This window comes from Podarcis pityusensis, assembly GCF_964106645.2.
Source record: "Podarcis pityusensis genome assembly, chromosome: 11".
Lineage (NCBI taxonomy): Eukaryota > Metazoa > Chordata > Lepidosauria > Squamata > Lacertidae > Podarcis > Podarcis pityusensis.
This window is the reverse complement of record NC_138036.1, coordinates 26942317-26960936: the sequence shown is the minus strand read 5'-3', so window position 1 is coordinate 26960936 and position 18620 is coordinate 26942317. Positions and strand designations below refer to the sequence as shown.

The 18620-nt window shown below is 43.7% G+C and overlaps 1 protein-coding gene across 1 annotated transcript in view; it reads right to left on the bottom strand.

The window, feature by feature from the left end:
- Nucleotides 1-16913, bottom strand: part of PIK3R1 (phosphoinositide-3-kinase regulatory subunit 1) — a 62442-nt gene extending 45529 nt beyond the window's left edge. Inside the window, exons 1-2 of the mRNA XM_080973799.1 lie at nucleotides 16734-16913; nucleotides 6190-6926 (exon numbers count right to left, since the gene is read on the bottom strand). Of these exons, the coding sequence (XP_080829925.1) occupies nucleotides 6190-6523 (334 nt within the window). The 5' untranslated portion in view covers nucleotides 6524-6926; nucleotides 16734-16913. The remainder of the gene's footprint in view (nucleotides 1-6189; nucleotides 6927-16733) is intronic.
- Nucleotides 16914-18620: the final 1707 nt, after the last annotated feature.

Genomic DNA, 18620 nt, shown 5'->3' with positions numbered 1-18620 from the left:
TTACCAGCAGATGGAGTCAAACAGCAGTAAGAGAAGCTCTGTGGCATTGAGGGGGGAGTGCTTTAGCCTTTTAAAAATAAATAAATAAATAAATAAATCAGTTGTTCAAATGTAACACCAAAAATATGCCAAGCAAACTGATAATCCCATCCCTTTTGTGTGTATATTACTTAAGATTAAAAGCTACCTAGAAGTCCTTTGATAAATCAGCCATTTAGCCCTTAAAAACAACAACTAGTGAACAGAAACTTCTTAAACAGGTAGACATTTCAGGAGGCATATTAAAATGTCAATGCATTTTTCAACGGTATTAATGTAAAGGTTGTTCAGAAAGTGTATTACCATGTCCATCTATATCAGAGTTCCCCAAACTTGGGTCTCTTATCTGTTTTTGGACTAAAACTCTCATCATCCCTAGCTAGAAGGACCCACCCACCCTGTGGAACAGCCCTCCCATCAGATGTCAAGGAGATGAGTAACTATAGAACCTTTAGAAGTCATCTGAAGGCAACCCTGTATAGGGAAGCCTATTAATGTGTGAAGTTTTACTGTCTTTTTGTGTGTGCTAGAAGCCACCCAGAGTGGCTGGGGCAACCCAATCAGATGGGCAGGGTATAACAACAACAACAACAACAACAACAACAACAACAACAACAACAACATTGTAATAATTCCTTCCCCTTTTCTTCTTCTCCTTAGGAATAAAACAGCCATATATATTTGTGTGTATGTACACATACACACATGCATTCACACACCCCTCTTCATTGCGGAGTTCAGAATTGTTAGCATGCATACATTAGCCCTCTTTAGGGATTAACAGTGTCTAACTATACAGAGGCTGCAGGGTTCAGGAAGTCAGCCCCACGTCCCTCCATCCTGACATTCCTGCATTTATAGTGTTGAATGGGCTTATTATCCCACTTCAGATCTTCCTGCTCAACGTGGGAAGGCGCGGGGTGAAGGGGTGGAGCCAACATGTACATCTTTGTGCCTCCTACACAGGTATTTAGAACACCTGAAGAGAACTATTATCTCTGTGAGCAAACATGTAGATATATCCCATTCTTGGATTTCCTGCACATGCGCAAGTCCATGATGTACAAGTCCATGATGGGATACCAACTTCTCAGCTACTTTGTTTGATTGCTATTTTAGAGTACAGGGATCAAGATACATATTGAAATGTGAGTTAGGGCAGGATGTTACTTGTAAATGTCACAGGTTTTAAAAGCACCTGGCTTTGGAATATATTTCATGGATATACCAACACGTTTGGGGAAACCAAGAATTCCCCACTATCCTGGCTTTAGAAAACTGCCTCCCACAGAAGTATCTGTACAAATATTGAAGAGACTTTATATATTATTTCACATCTTTGTAAATAATGCAATAAACTTTTGAAACATCTTATTTCTGGGTCTGGAAAACAGCAGTAGAGATTTTTCCAAGATGAGATATTGTCACTTATCTTTTCAGAAGCTTTATTTCAGGAGTAAACAACCAACCCCACTTGCTTTGCTGGGGAATCAGACCAGTAGATTGCAATGCCTCTTAAAAGAAACACAAATAGGCTGTAGAATAGGATGCTGTTTCACAGCGTTGAACTGTCAATTTTCAATATTTTACTATCAGTAAAGACTCCTGATATTGTTTATTTGTACAAGTTGCTTCTCTCCCTTGAGGAAGATGTCCCTAGGGATTATCTGAATTATTCTGCAGGGTGCTCATAATTGCATTTCCCTCTCTGTGCAATTCCCAACAAAAGACAGAATATACATAAAGACCATGCTGTTCAGCTTTGTCGAATGTTGTCAAATGGAGAGGTGAAACTCACAAAGATATGTCCTCAACTTCACCGCTATGTCTCTCCCCCCACCCCGCAAGGTTATTTTGGAAACTTTTTACCTTTGAAAATATATTTCTAATATTAATTGGTAGGGCAACCACCATACCCAAAAGTGATTTTGTGTGTGTGTGTGTGTGTGTGTGTGTGTGTGTGTGTAAACACAAAGAATAACCAATAAACGTCTTAAAGGTTATACAGATTATTATTATTTTGGCAAGAGGAGTAATAGAAGTGCCCTCCATCTTGCAACCATATGATTATACCAGCACTGATACTCACACAAATGTTAGTGGAGTAGAATAAACCGGGGGGTGGGGGGGCACACTGGAAAGGGAAACATACTTTGGGAGGTATTCAACAAAAATTTGCTCAGAATGGATGCATTGAAACCAACAGGATTAAGTTAGGTCCATTAATTTCAAAGGGCCTCCTCTGAGCAAAACTTAGTTGAAGACCATCCATACTTCTCCAATCACCCCAATTCTCCCCCCCCCCAGTAATGACCAAGTATAAACAGCACTGTCTACAAAATTTCAAGGGAATGTTCCTGAATTTCACCCATAAGTTATGGCTATTTGGTTACCAGAGCAGTGTGACAGCCGGTTCCTGTTGGCTAAATTCCTTATGGCTCCAATCTGAAAAGAGAAACCACACCATGTGGGCGAGTAATGTGGTTTCTTCCAAGACCAGCATCCCTGGAAGAAATGATACTGGTGTTTGACATAACCACATGGTTTCCCCATATCACATAATTCCTCTTTCTAGATATGACAATAACAGAAAGAGTTCTAAACATGGGGAAGCAGTAGCACCCATCATTAAGATAATGTTAAATTGGCCCTTACTGTCAAGATATACTTACATGAGTACACAGAGGTCCTACCCTCAGATAATCACTGGAATTGCCAATAACTAATTTTTATTTTAATAACGGGGGGGGGGGGGTTAGAAAGAGGAATTAAATTTTTCTGCAGTAAGGCTAACCACTGTTATTATATAAAAAAAGTGTTTTGTGGCATCTGAAAGATTAATGTATTTCTTATGTCACATGCTTTTGGTAAGCAAGGTCCACTTCATCAGATGGGTGAAATGTTATCCTAAATTGCTATATACATGCAAAGGGAAAGGATTGTAAGCAAAGGAACATGAAGGGCAAAGTGCAGACTGATACTTATGTTAAAAGCTTAAATGTACCCGTATGTAGAACCATTCACAAAGCAAAACAGTGCTGAAGATAACAAAGATCCTGGAATGGGTAAGCCAGTTACTAATTTGTTAAGTCATTAGGGTGCTACAAAACTGTTACTTTAACTGCAAAAGGCTGAGACAAAACTGTTGAAAACAATTACCGGTATTATTTGTCTTCCATAACCCCTTAAGAGTTTCTATGTTATGTTGTCTATGTTATGTTATACATTAAATTGCTTTTGTTAGCATTACGTATATATTTTAAATCCTAGGTTCGTATAGAAAATTAAATTTGAAAAAGAAAACATTTCTGTTAGCTAATTAAAGCTCAGCCTTCCTCAAACACAGTGCACAAATTTCAATCACATCTGTTGATTTCAAGATATGTATGCTCACAAAGACAAAACACTTGTCTGATTAAGGAAAGAGAAGTGTTCCAAGTATCAAGTTACTAAGTCTGATAAACAAAAGCAGAAACCCCAAATAAAGCTTGTTTTGTTTATGGGAACACATGTTAAAAATAGTTTGGGGGGAAGGTACCATGGTGAATATATCAGTGAGAAACCACAACAGAGGCCTAATCTGTAAACCATACAACTATGTTTTCATTTTCAATTTGACTCCAAGTAGTACAGTAAGAAACATCACTCCTCATGTGCTCCCTCTCCTACTGATGGAGCAGTATGAAAAAATTAAGCCTGGAAAATATGAACTTGACCAAATACAGTCAAGCAAGCTTTACATCAAGTCTCCTTATAGTCAAAATGCACTCTAATGTGCAGAACAATGGTTTATTATCCTGGGAAGGTTCCTGTTGGTTTGCTGCCCACATTCATCTGGACTATATAAAAGATTAACCATTTCATTATCCTGGGAACAGAATTTCCACTTTTAATAATTTACACTGACTCCAGAAGAGGGAAGGCACCAGTGCTGGTATTTAAGCACCAAATATTTTCCCCTACACCATAGGATCCAAAGGCATTTCTTAATATGTAATATGTAAGGGGAGATTATGTTTTCAACATAAAGCTGTAGGCCGCCATATTGTCACTACTTTGTGGAACACTGACACAGTTGTGAATTATTCCCTCTGTTGTTCTAAAGCAGCTCTATTAAACATGCAAGATGCTTACATTTGCCATGTGTAAGAAAGACAGCAGATAATACCATGTTACATGTTTCCACTTTCTCTTCTACTTTGGGGGCACAACAGAACCTCAGAGGGAAATTCATTTATGCACATCCTGCTCCCCAGGCAACGTCAAAGGAGATGGATATACACAGATACATGTAGCCAGAGCCACCTCTTGCAATTCAATTCCACTCCACTTTGCCACCTTCCCATCAGCAACTACTTTTCTGAATCAAGCTTTAACATTTTACCATTCTGTACTACTTTGGGATTTTGGTGGGCAGGCGGGATTCAGGGGTCCATGAAAGGTGAAGATGACAAACGCTGTTACTCAACAAACAAAACGATAAAGATTCCCGTTACGTGAATTCATTTAAAGTAACAAAAATGATTTCCTAGTAAGTTACTTCTGTTGTCACACACACACGAGAGCTTGAAGAGAGAACACGAAGAACTAGAAGTCACCAAGACTAAGTGTTGCATCCAAGTGGCATCTCTCTAATGATGGAAGACTCTCTGATCCATTGGAACCTTCCATCAGGAGAAAATGAGAGCGAGGCAATTTCCAGGGATTCCCATGCCCCCTGAAAGCACCAAACCATCACCCATGCTGTTCCAGAGGGTCCTCCCAACTCTCTGGAGCAAATATGGGGGGCATAGACTTTGGGGAGGTGAAAGAATTTGTGAAAACCATCTCCTTCCCAACCTCCTTCTCTTACATGTATATATTTCTTACAAAAAAAGTTGATTGGCCTGGCTTTCAATACCAGTATGCCTCAGAGGACAGCAAAAATACATTTAGGCCCAGACCAAGGCATTTTGCTGTCTGAAGCAAAGGACAAAATGGTGTTTCCCTCAAGCAAAAACCAGCTGGGCCAGCAGTTGAAGCTTACATTAACACTAGTGGTAAGATGGCATTGTTCACTGCATCTGAGGCAGCAGGCCACATTTGGGAGGGGGCAGTGGAAGGACTGGAGGAATCTGGAGAAGCAGCCATGGGCCGCTGCAGCAGCATCTGCCACCTGAGACAGTTGCCTCATTCTGCATGATGGCAGGGCTGGCCCCTATTACATTTAAAAACCATGTATTTATCTGAATAAAGTTAGTGTACGTTTTCTTAAATATTAAGCTATATTAGCAGAACTGGCACATGACTACAACCTAACAGTAGCAGTGATATTTCATTTCCATTTATACCCGCGAGTAATAGTTTCAGTGATATGTGTGGTTACTACTACCCAGGTGTTATTGAAAAAGTTATAATTCATGTATGCAGATCATACATATTGCCAGACTCTCATCAGCCTCAGGCAGTGCAGCCAATAATCTTGGGTGATGGGAACTATAGTTCAGTATCTGGAGGGCACCATGTTGGTGACAGCTGCTCTAAACTGAAATGTTTATTACCTTAGAATTTCCCTGTCCTATGTGTTAGAGCAACAGTTTTTTTTGGGGGGGGGGTTACATTTAGGACACTTGTCTTGAAGAGAACCCCTACTTTTTGCAGAGGATTCTGTAGATTTTCAAGAGCACAGCACTGAAGAGTACTAGCCAGATCTCACCCTAGCTGACTTGACAACATGCCCTGAGACTCAAAAGGGTAAAATTTTACAGAGGAAATTCGGTAGTAATGGAAAATGTATCTTTAAAGAAAACTCGTTTGCCGTTACCAACATTCTTACTGAAGTACCACAGGGTTCTCTGGAACACAGTCTGAAGGCAAGTATGCTGAAGTACTTCCCAAAACCATTATGGTTTTTGCTATTTTATGGTCATGCTGCACAAGGGCAATCAAAATGCAAGGAAAGCACGAACTCTTTTCTAGCCCAAATAGGAAAATGCAGTTGTTACAAAGTGAACACGGTTTAGAAAAATACGAATAATAATAAAATAAAGCTACCAGTGTTCTGACCAATTTCAATGACTTACCGTTTGCAGTATTCACTTAATATTCCATAGAATAAAGGTTTGGACATTGAACCACAATGATTAGGGGTGGGGGAGAGTCGTTACTAACCTGGTTGATCATTGTCTGTTCCTACTCTTGCTGGACTTGGTGCCACAGGAAGAGGTCGAACAGGACGAGGCTTTGGAGTTGGGGGACAAATCTTTTTTCTTCCGATATATTCTACGTAAGTTCCTGGGAAGTCCCCCCTTTCTCCAGTAGTTTCGTTATAACCATTCAGCCAACCGATTTCCTCAGGTTTCTCTTCTTCCCCGTCATTGAATCCAAGGGCCACTAAAGTACCTTTATTCACAGTTAAAATATCTCCCAGGTGCAAGTCAATGTCTTCCTCTCGTTCTTTTTTGTAATCGTATAAAGCTCTGTACTGGTATCCTTCTGCACTCATTTTGGCAAAGGTCTTAACATTCAATTATTTTAGCGAATAACAGCAACACAGTGCTACTCGGTTTTATTGTATATACAGCGAAAGAAGTTATAAACAGGGGAAGTAACGTGTCAGTTAGAAGGACTGTAACACAAACACATAAGAAGCACCAGAATCTGTGGCTGTACAGCTGAGGCCGTATGTGCGTCTTTTACATTTAATCAGTGAAATTTCAGAAGAGTGGACTTTTATCTATGTATAGACTCCCAGCTAGTTCCTTTTCAGGTCAGCTTGGCACTTATGGGCACAATTTTTCAAGGTGGGCTGAAAATTACTCCTTGCTGCACCTCCTTCTGATGTACTTGCTGGAAAATGTTCACTTTTCTTAAACTTTTTGCGGTGGAGTTCTGCACACATACTTCACCTACGGAGGAAGAAAAAAATTCAAACATGAAATTAACGTAATTACTCCCATTCTCATTGAAGGCTCTAACTACGGTAAGCTCAGGTTCTAGTGGGAAATGTTTCAGAAACAAGTGTGCTGGCACAGAACAAAAATTAAAATGGAAGACCTGACAAAACGGACTTCAAACTAGAACTCCAAGGAGGTACGCCAACCCAGAAAAGAATCTATTTGGCTCCAAGGGGAAGCTCCTACACGAACACCCCTCTTTTCGTAATATAGATAGTAGGTGAGCACTAACAGCTTCAGTGCACGTACTGAAAACTAGTTTCCAGTGCGCTACTTCTTGTAGTACTGCCTCTACATTGGAAATCAAGTCCAGTCTGGCAGGACAGAGCAAGGTGGAGCAACATTGCTTGCCTGGCTTCTCACTGAGGAGGTCTCTGCCAGTAACTGAGAGGGGCACGCTGTTGTGGAAATAAGTATGATGTGGGCAGAGAGGTGGGGGCATCAGGCTGACAGCCCCCACACCATGCCACCCTCCCCACCATCTTGCCTCTCTCAGTTACCAGCAGCGACCTCTGCATTGGGAAACCAGGTGAACAATGCTTCCGCATTCCAGTCCAGGGGTTGCTAGAATGGATAGTTCAGTTGGTTGGAGAATGGTGTTGATAATGCCAAGGTTGCAGGTTCGATTCCCATATGGGACAGCTGCATATTCCTGCATTGCAGGGGGTTGGACTAGATGATCCTCGGGGTCCCTTCCAACTCTATGATTCTATGGGAAGTCCCCCTAATAAGTGCTCATCCTTAATGGCCAAGTCACCCCTGCTCTCTGTTTGGTGCACTTCCACCCCACCCCTCGCAAATTACTGAATCCCTATTTCATACACATATTTTTTACAGAGGAGCTTAAATATCAGTATCAAACTTTATTTCGGTCACAGACCAGTATAAGATAAAACATACGGATAAACTGAACACATAAGACTTAAAACAGGTATGGGATAATGACTAGCAATTAAAAGGTGATTATATCATACATGGATGCGGGTGGCGCTGTGGGTTAAACCACAGAGCCTAGGACTTGCTGATCAGAAGGTCGGCGGTTCGAATCCCCGCAACGGGGTGAGCTCCCGTTGCTCGGTCCCTGCTCCTGCCAACCTAGCAGTTCGAAAGCGCGTCAAAGTGCAAGTAGATAAATAGGTACCGCTCCAGCGGGAAGGTAAACAGCGTTTCCGTGCGCTGCTCTGGTTCGCCAGAAGCGGCTTAGTCATGCTGGCCACATGACTCGGAAGCTGTATGCCGGCTCCCTCGGCCAATAAAGCGAGATGAGCACCACAACCCCAGAGTTGGTCACAAGTGGACCTAATGGTCAGGGGTCCCTTTACCTTTGTATCATACATGCTTAAAAAGATAGAAACAGGGGCAAACAGTTAAAAGTGATGATAAGGGGAAGAGCGTGAAGGAGCACAGGTCTTTCATTTTAGGCCTAGTTTGTGGCGCAAACCATCCTTCAACAAATATCCATCATGGAAGAATCTAGCGACTGAGTATGGACAGAGGAGCTTAAGTTCTAAGTCAGGAGAAGGCAGGAAAAGTGCTCTAGGGCTCTTATCTTTAAAATCTGCTATACTCTTAGGGGATCAGTGCTCTTCTCCCTACTCGTCTACCTTCTCCAATGCTGAGGGCAAGCATGAGAAAGAGTGAATTAAACTAGGGTGGGTTTAACCCATGGCATCCTCCCAAGCATGCCTTCTTGCTTTGGGGTGGTTCTTTTGAGAAGAAGCATTGCTCGAACACAAATTGATTTTATGCATGAAATCACGTGCCTCCATTTTTTATTTCCTCAGAAACTATACATTTAACAGCAAGGTTACACTTTTTCTATGAAGACTTTAACTTACTCCTTTCATATTTTGATGTGATTTCCCACAGCTTTATGTAACTGTACTGAAGCTAGACCACCTAAGGAGAAGTATTTTGTCAGGCTGGGGGAAGTGGTAAATACTTAAATTAGACCTGGAGCAAAAGACGAGGCTTGAACATTTAAATCATGTTGGTGTGATTACGAAGTTAAAAAAGCAATACACTGCTGTAAAATACTATAAATATACACACTAAACACTAGCTTACAGAAATCCAGAACAGTAGGTGCCTTATAAAGTTTTTATTATTTCACCTGTTATTCATTCTACAGCTATAGAAAAAGCTAAATTCAAATCATAATCTAATTGCTGCATTGCTGTACCAACAAGTGAAAGCATTCACTTAAACAGTGAAAACCTTTTAAAGCAAAGAATAAAATGTCTTCAGGGGGCTATGTAATTCTAGCAGGTGAGACTATTTACAGGATAATATTTTTTTTATACTGCCACTCTGCCATTTGCTGCAAAGTATAATGAATAACGGTTATGTGAAAATTCCAACTGATGGATTAATTCTGCCAAAGAAATTCTCTGGGGAAAAACCCCGCTCTATCCCAGTTGCAGTAGGATCACATAACACAATTTTTGAAAATCTGTATTTCATGAACTATGGCTCATAGTAGAATAGACGTGGTACCCAATCCTACATTTTCAAAGTCACAGAAACCATTTACACCTGACCTAATAATTCTAGGATCAAAACTCCTTCAGTAGAGTTAAGGTTCTTACAAAGTCATTCATGCATCAAAAAGCATGAAAATTATGAGTTAAGGAGACAGTTTTGTCTTCTGCACCAAAGGCAGTATACATGTTCTGTGCTGTGACATACTGTGCCTTCATGCATCTGAGCCACACTGGGATCAGCTGCACTAAGGGGGGGCTCATTTTCAGTGCCCATCAGCTGATGGGAACTGAAACTGAGCCCTGCTTCGTCCATTTGAGCTAAGTGTGGTTCAAATTCCCACTCAGCCATGAAGCTCACTGGGTGATCTTGGGCCAGTCACCATCTCTTAGCCTAACCCATGGGTTGTTGCGAGGATGAATTGGGGAGGAGAACCATGTACAGCCATACCTCGGGTTACAGACACTTCGGGTTGCGCGATTTCGGGTTGCGCACTGTGCCAAACCCAAAAGTACCAGAACAGGTTACTTCCGGGTTTCGGCGCTTGCGCATATGCAAAAGCGCTATATTGCGCTTTGTGCATGCACAGAAGTGCCGAATCGTGACCCGTGCACAGACACGGCGCTGCGGGTTGCGAACAATGCGGGTTGCAAACGTTCTTCCCACATGGATCACATTCGCAACCCGAGCATCCACTGTACACCACCTTGATATCCTCGGAAGATAAAGGCAATATATAAATATAATAAATAAATGAAAATAAAATTGGATATTTGGATTCAAACAACAGCTGCAAATAGACATTCTTCATCTGTAGCATGCTTTTAGCAAGCACCTTTGAAGTTTTCGCCTGATGTCACAATGGGACAAGTGATTACCTCCCACACCTGGTCACGGTGACCTGCAGAGGATGGTGGAGGTTTGGATCTGGTCCACCAGCCAGAAAAGGTCCCCTGCCCCTGTCCTACATGGTCCTCAAGTTTCTGGGTGTTGGAAACCAAAGAGCTTTTCTAATATGTCTCCTGAATTTGTTCTTAGGACCTGGCCTGGGTTCACACATCATGGTAAACTATGGTTTACCATGACTGCTCATATTGCATCTACTCTGTTGCTCCCTTTGCTTAGCACAGAGAAAATAAATGTGAACCAGGGCTTCCATTTGATTCTCTCCAAACAAGCCACAAACAGAAGCCCAGAACAAACCTTGGCTTCTGCTCATGGCTCGTCTGAAGACAAGGAAAGCATGAGTGCTGGTTCACATGTAACATTCAGACAGCACTCTGCTTTGCTCCCACCCAGCTCAGTAAAGGAAGGAGTGTGATGAGCATGATTTGTGGTATGCCATGGTTTGTTATTGACCATGGCTTACTCTTCTGTGAAAATAAGGCCACCATAGAAATGTGGAAAAATTAGAAACAAAATAGAATCTCACACAAACAAAATATTGAAGCTCAAGATACTGAGATCCAAAATAGTGATGGTACGACTGTTAACCATTAATAACACTGGTTGAATGATTAATGATGACAGATACCTGATGACTGTATTAGTGAGTTCACAGGAAGAAGAGGAATTATGTGAAGAAACTTGTAGCACAGATGGCTTCACAAGTAATAGCAATGACACAGATTCAGTAGCATCAGACGATAAAATATGGGGAAATATTTCTCAATATAAGCGATGGTTACTAACGGATGTAAATGTTTACTAAAAGTTATCATCTTTTTCTATATCTAGACCTGCAATGTGCAGTTATGTATGAATGAAGAAAAATGGAGCACAAAGTGCCATATCTCTGTCTACTGATGACTGGCAAATATATTGGAAGTAATGATAACAGGTCCTTTGGTTCTCATTATCTTAAAAACATGGGATTTTACACCATGTTTACTCTTCCATGAGCCACGCTTCATAATATAAGGGGGGAAGTGCCTTTTGATCCCTTACATCTTCAATGCACTGAGGAAATGTTGGTGAAGACTAATCAATAAGGACAACCAAACATCATCCGTCAACAGAATTATTTTCATGCATGTTGTCATTTGGCTGTGTGACTGTAAGCCAAGTGTAAAAGAGTATTCCTGTGCATATACACAACGTCAAGAAACAGCTCTGCACAAGTCGCCATCTATCAATGTACTTAAAAGGTGAAACTATTGGAAAGAAAAGAGGAGAAACAGACCTCCTGCAAGTACAGTCCCTTCCCAAACTCCTACTTTGGTTACGTTAGTTGGGAATACTGACTGCTTTGATTAAACAAGAATTACATTTGAGAGCCAGTAAGCTCTGTTACAAGTGCCTATCTCCCCCCCACCTCTTCTGTCATTCTGTTACACTCCTCACTGCAAAGCTGCCCCTTTGATTCTGAAGATGCCACAAGTTATCAACCATCCAAAGGCACCATGTAGCGTCTCTACATAAGCTCTTCTCCCACAGTACTCCAGCCTTTCTGCTGTACTTAGGAACCCACGAATGAACATGCAGTATCACTATATGCTAATTTTCTCCACTCTCTGGTATCTGCAAGAAGGGGAAATGATGCATTGAAAGAATTGATATGCTACAAGGGTGCCAGCTCCTGGGGGCTGAGGCACTGTGCCCCCCCCCCCCGATCTTGCACAGCATCCTGATGTCGTGCAAAATCGCATGCACGACAACAGGATGTTGCATCAGGTTCCCTCGGTCCTCCGGAGAAGGTGGAGCCTCCAAGTCGCTTGACAAATGCAAATCCATCTAACAAAGCCCACCAACAAAACTCAGGGGTAAACCTCTTAGTAAGGAAAAAATATGCATATCAGTAAATATATTTACTGATTACACTCAGTAAACAGCCTCTAATAGAAAAGAAAACCACTTTCTATAGATACAGCATGCAGAATTTTGCACAGCATTGCCACTGCACCTATGGGATTGTGCTATTGCCCAAGCATCAGGCTCACCTAGAATGCTGGACTAGATAAGCCTTTGATCTGATCCTGCAGGGCTCTTATGTACTGGTGGAAGCTAGCCAAACATCTTCCATTGGATTTAGACTCTTGGAGTATAGTGGCGGGCAGGTAAGGTTATGTGCCTCAACATGCCCCCACTAAGGAACTGAACACTTCAGCATTGGCTATGAAAGTCTACTAATAACTCTAGAACTTTCACACCTATGCCTAGGAACACATCTGGAACTGGAAACAAGGGGGAATGCACCGTAAGTATTAATTAAATTGTTCTACAGTGATTTCTGTGTACATTGTTTTCGTCACTAATTCTTGCAACAAACAAGCAAGTCCACTTAAACACACCTTGACTTGAGAGTCTGGAACATCGCCAACACTCAACTAAATATATACACAACCTGTGCCAGAAAATTAACATTTCTCCAAATATCTCAAATGCTTTGAAATATTTATTATCACGCTAAGAAATAGTTTCAGCTCCACAAGTGCACAAGTGTGTGAGAAGGCCTACTCACTTTGTTCTCGTTGACACAACCATTTTGGCACACTGCCAATTAGAGTTCTTCTCTAAACACTGTAAAATATGTCAAGTTTGACCTATTTCCCCCTCCCCACCAGTAGAGATAGATAGCACAGCCCCTCCACCCACCCCAACAAACTTTCAGTTAAATCTGAAAAGGGAGGGTTGCACTGTAGATACAATACGGCAACAACCCCCTTGAACCTCAGGGTTGACAATGCATCACATGGGAAGCAAATGTCCCAAGTCGCTTTGTTAAGTGCTGAACTTCTCTATACCCATGTACTGTATTCCCCAAATGCAGCAGTTTCATTTTGCCTTTTTGTTATCAGCCAGTACAAATCTGTATTGGAAATCAGGGCCAAGCAATGGTCTTGCCCAGCAAACCTCTAGCTGTTAAGCCTACTCTCCAAGACAGCAAACTGATGGATCTTACCAACACAGCTGCCGTGCTCCAATACTTCCATAATACAGTGGTACCTCGGGTTAAGTACTTAATTCATTCAGGAGGTCTGTTCTTAACCTGAAACTGTTCTTAACCTGAAGCACCACTTTAGCTAATGGGGCCTCCTGCTGCCGTTGCACCGCAGCTACACGATTTCTGTTCTCATCCTGAAGCAAAGTTCTCAACCCGAGGCAATATTTCTGGGTTAGTGGAGTCTGTAACCTGAAGCGTATGTAACCTGAAGCGTATGTAACCCGAGGTACCACTGTACAGAAATACTGCAGTATTTATACCAGCAAGTGATATGGTACAGATCAGTCTCTGGTTTGCAGTCAGTTTGAGAACAGCAAAGAATCTTTCAGGATAGACTCAACTGTTTCCTTGACCAAGACATTTTAGTATGAGTTTTCTGCTTCTGAAGTTGTGCTGAAGAGCTATTTGCTCTGCCTAAGACATCTTTATGACCTTACACATTAAGCAATAACTTTTTAAAAGAACTATTTACTTGTCACATTTATTCTTTGTGCTATTAATGTGTTCCACAAGCCAATCACATTTTAAACAAAATTAAAACACTGTCTCCAGCCATTATTGTAAAGTCCTGTACTAATTATAGGAGCTTTTAAAAAAGTTAGAATGCAATTCTCTGCACATCTATTCAGAAGTAAATTCCATGAAGTGCAATGGGGCTTACTCCCTTATAAGTAATTACAGCATTGCAGGACAATCCAAGTACTATATGCAAATATTATTATGATCTTTTAAATAAAGTGGAATTGGATTTGCCTGATCAAGAAGCAGAATGCCCATTAAATTTATGTGGTCCAGATTTTATCCTTCTGTAGCTTACAGGTTTTAATCCTGAGGAGTAATGGGATTCTTTTTTTATAGCAGTCCCTCTACCTCAGAACAGTATACAGTGGTACCTCGGGTTAAGTACTTAATTCGTTCTGGAGGTCTGTTCTTAACCTGAAACTGTTCTTAACCTGAAGCACCACTTTAGCTAATGGGGTCTCTTGCTGCCACCACGCCGCCAGAGCACGATTTCTGTTCTCATCCTGAAGCAAAGTTCTTAACCTGAAGCACTATTTCTGGGTTAGCGGAGTCTGTAACCTGAAGCGTATGTAACCTGAAGCATATGTAACCTGAGGTACCACTGTACTCTGACTGTAGAAGTCATTCCCAGCTCTTCTGGCCAAAATTATTTAACAAACTGGTACCTTACACTTGCAAAGGATCTGTTCTACTATACAAATTTCTAGACTTTGCATTCATTCCTCAAAAAGCTTCACATTAAGACTACAACTGTGTACTTACTGAAATAGAAGTAAGTTTCAATGAACTCAACAGAACTTGCTACCGAGTAGACAGGCACAGGATTGCACCTGTGAGTGTCATAGCCTTAAGTTATAATAGCTCCTCCTGTCGGCACCACAGAGATTTTACTAGGGTGTTGGTTTTTTGTTTTGTTTTTTGCTCCCTTATACATTCAATTAATTGGTCTGTATCCAACTAAGTTCTACGCACAGTAGACCTATTGAAATTAATAAATAAGTTAGTCAAGTTTATTAATTTCAATGGGTCTACTCTGAGTAGAGATTATGTTGGCTACAACCCAGTGTCTTCATTTTTTACATTATGGGTACCACACACTGGATTTTTTCTGTTGATGAATTACGGTAATAAAAATATAACCCAGCAACACACATCATGTGAAAATGCAACACCTTGCTTAATTCCATTTGCACTTGTCATCTGAATAGCAATAAATTTCTCTGCCTATTCAAATGGTTCTATGCATCTTATACCCTCTTTTTTCAGTGTGGGCACGTTTTAATCCAATGCTTAGAGGCAAGGATTTGGCAGCAGAAAACACAAGACTTTCCTCTCCGCTTCCTGAACTCAAATCCTTCAACCAGCCATTTGTTCCTCCAGAACCAGACACTTTCCATTTCCAGGAAAGACACAATACACTAATAAGAGCTATTTTTCTAAAATGCCACCAGTAAATCCCAAAGCAAACACAATGCAGCACTCTCGATAGCACAAGAAGTTCGCTTAACAGCTCATTACACTTCACTGAAATGCAGCTTTGGCAACACAAGCTTCATATAATATCTGGGCTATGAATTCAACAAATTGCATCTCTGCTTCACATTGCATCTAATTAAAACCAGTAAGTCTCCCTGTGTATTCCGGATAGGGTAGTAAGAGTTTGCTTATTTATTTATAAGAGAAATTAAAGTTTTTCAAAATAGTAAAGACAATACATGTAGAAAAGAGCAAAGTTATGTTGAACAACATTATGCAAATTCGGTACTTATAATATGAATACATGATTCTGATACATGATTAAAATTCCTATCAGGAAAATGGTGTGAAGCAATTTTCCAGATTAACTTCCGTGGATTGCTCACTTATCCAGAGAATGAGATTTTAGTGTCAATATTTAGCCAGCTTTATTTAGCATCAACCAAGTCTAGCACCTTGTGCTCCACTCTTGCCATTGCACACTGTCTAGACCAAGAAGTGCCATGCACTCTTTTGATTCGCTTCCCCACATAAGCCAGCAGTGTGGACTTCCTCACGCAGCACAGCCGCTGTGCAAAGTCCATAAAAAGCACCGGGGGAGGCAGAAAAAGAAAGAAAAAGGAAACGTGTTCAGATTTTGAAATATAAAGTCAGCGAGAGGGTTTATTCCTTCCGGGTTTTTCAAACGACCTGTAGCCGATTGAGAATTCGCCTAACCGCGATGCATGCAGTTCAGCGGAGCTTTAACTCTGTCGGCCGCCACCAGCACCCAAAAAAGGGGGAGGCGAGGCAGGGAATACGAAATATTTAACCCGGCAATTCCTCCCTTCCCAGACCTTGAGAGTGGAGGGCACCTAGGCTGGTCTGGGGCTGAGGAGCGGGGCTGCCTCCTGCAATCCTGAGCGCCCTTTCCCAGAGAAAGCATTTTTTTCTCCTTCGCAAGCATACCAGCTGGCGCGGGGATCGGGTCCCGCTGCTGCAAGGACGCCGCTCCGCTCCAGTTCAACTTCCTCCAGCCAAGCCAGCCGGGCAGGGGAGACGGGAAATGAATGCAATGCAAGGCTTTGCTTGCCTGCCTGCCTGCCTGCCTGCCTGTCACCAGGAGGGGAAGAAGCAGGAGCCGCGCGCAAGAGAGAGAGACAGCGAAGCCCCCCTTCAGGCGGCAGGAGGCCTCGCGCCGCCGAACAGGATGTCTGCAGCGCGCGGCCAAGCGGCGTCCCGGCCCCGCCGCCGCCGCCGGACTCCCCTCCGCACGCTCGCTAGGCCGGCAGCAGCGAGGCAGGGAAGGGAGGCGGGCGGCGGCGAGGGGACGGCGACGCGGGAGGAAAGGCTCTCACCTTCGGCTGTCACGCACCCGCCCGGGCCCCAGCCGCGCGCCCTGCAGCGAAGGGAGAGAAGCCGAGCGCGCCAAGCCTCCGTCTGCGCCTGCTGCTGCTGCTGCTGCTTCGCCGCCGCTGCCACAGCAGCCCTCGCTCGCCGCCGCGCTGCTTCCTTCGCCTCAGCCCCAGCCAGCCAGGCAGCCCGAGCCCAGCGCAGGCTGGCGTCCCTCCCAGCTCGCCTCTCGCCCCGCCTCCGCTCCCTCACCCCTGCCAACCCGCGCCAGGCCTGGGGGACCCAAGCGCCGCCTACCCGCCCAGCCAGGCTGCAGCTTCTCCAGCTTTGCTCTCGCTCTAGCCTCCGCCACAGCTGCCACCGCAGTGGCCGTCCGCTTCCCCTCGGGCTGCTTGGCGGTTCCTCCTCGCGGGCCGAAAAGGTTCCTCTGGCTGCAGCCCGCCCCTCTCCGTTCGGGTGGCGGGCCGGAGGAAAAGAACCGGCCATTGACCCGCTGAGATGACAGTGAACGATATGGAGGGAGGGGGGAGGAATGTTAGGGGGGTGTGGAAATCCCCAGCGCGCGCCAAGGGGATCGAAGACCAGCCAGGCGCCTTTTTTCTCGCTCAGACGTTCCTTTCCTGCAGAATGGGCGCCTGGCCACACCGGATTCTAGGCTCCACATCACACGATTTTTTGCACCCGCATCGGTCTGTCGAGCCCCTTGATAAGGCTGCCAGCTTTTTCTCTGGTAGGCTCCTGCGCCTTTCACAACTAGCTGCCATTTGCACGCCTCTGTAAATGGGTGAGGGGGCTCCAGGTGACTTCCATAAGCTTCAGCCAGCATCATAGGAGCCAACTCGTAGGGGCTGAGGTCCCGTTGGCCCACCCAGTAAAATATTTGAGGGGGCTGTCCCCCACAAAGTTGATGGGCATTGGCATTCAAGTGGTGTGCATGTGCCACATCTTGTGATCGGTTATGCAGGACAGGGCTTACCTGCCCCACCCCCTAATATTTTATTCAAGTTGGCACCCCCTGACCAGCATGGACAAAGGTCAGGGGCAGGGCCAGCCCACCCATTAGGCAGTGGTCAGGCGGCAGGATCTGCGAGGCCAGTGGTTCCTGCTTCCAAGGACTGCATCATTGCTGCAGCAACAAAGGGTGTGGGGTACTCCTTGGAGGTTGGATCTGCGTCCTCCTCAGAAGCCCCCCCCCCCGCAAATGTCGCCAGTACAGTGGCATCTCAGCTGATAAGAGGCACCAGGACAGCCCTCTGGGGTCTTTTGGGCTCTACACCCAACTGGCGTGATTCAGAGCAGGCCCCTTTCCCCACATGATAGCCCTTGATTCTCACTTCAACCATTGGGTAAGGTTGATTTGATTCTCATCCTCTTGTTCCCGTTGTGGATATATATATATAAGGTAAAGGGACCACTGACCATTAGGTCCAGTCATGACCAACCCTCGCTTTATTGGCCGAGGGAGCCGGCGTACAGCTTCCGGGTCCTGTGGCCAGCATGACTAAGCCGCTTCTGGCAAACCAGAGCAGCGCATGGAAATACCGTTTACCTTCCCGCCGGAGCGGTACCTATTTATCTACTTGCACTTTGACATGCTTTCGAACTGCTAGGTTGGCAGGAGCAGGGACCGAGCAACGGGAGCTCACCCCGTCGTGGGGATTCGAACCGCCGACCTTCTGATCAGCAAGTCCTAGGCTCTGTGGTTTAACCCACAGCGCCACCCGCGTGTATATATATATTCCCCTTCTTATTCCTGATGTACATCTTCACTCACCTCTTCTTCCCTGGGGGATGCCATTTTGTTCTTTGCCTCAGGTGCTGAAATGAATTGGTCAGTGGTTAGCACATTAAAAGAACCCGGCTGAATCAGACCAAAGGTGCATATAGGCTAT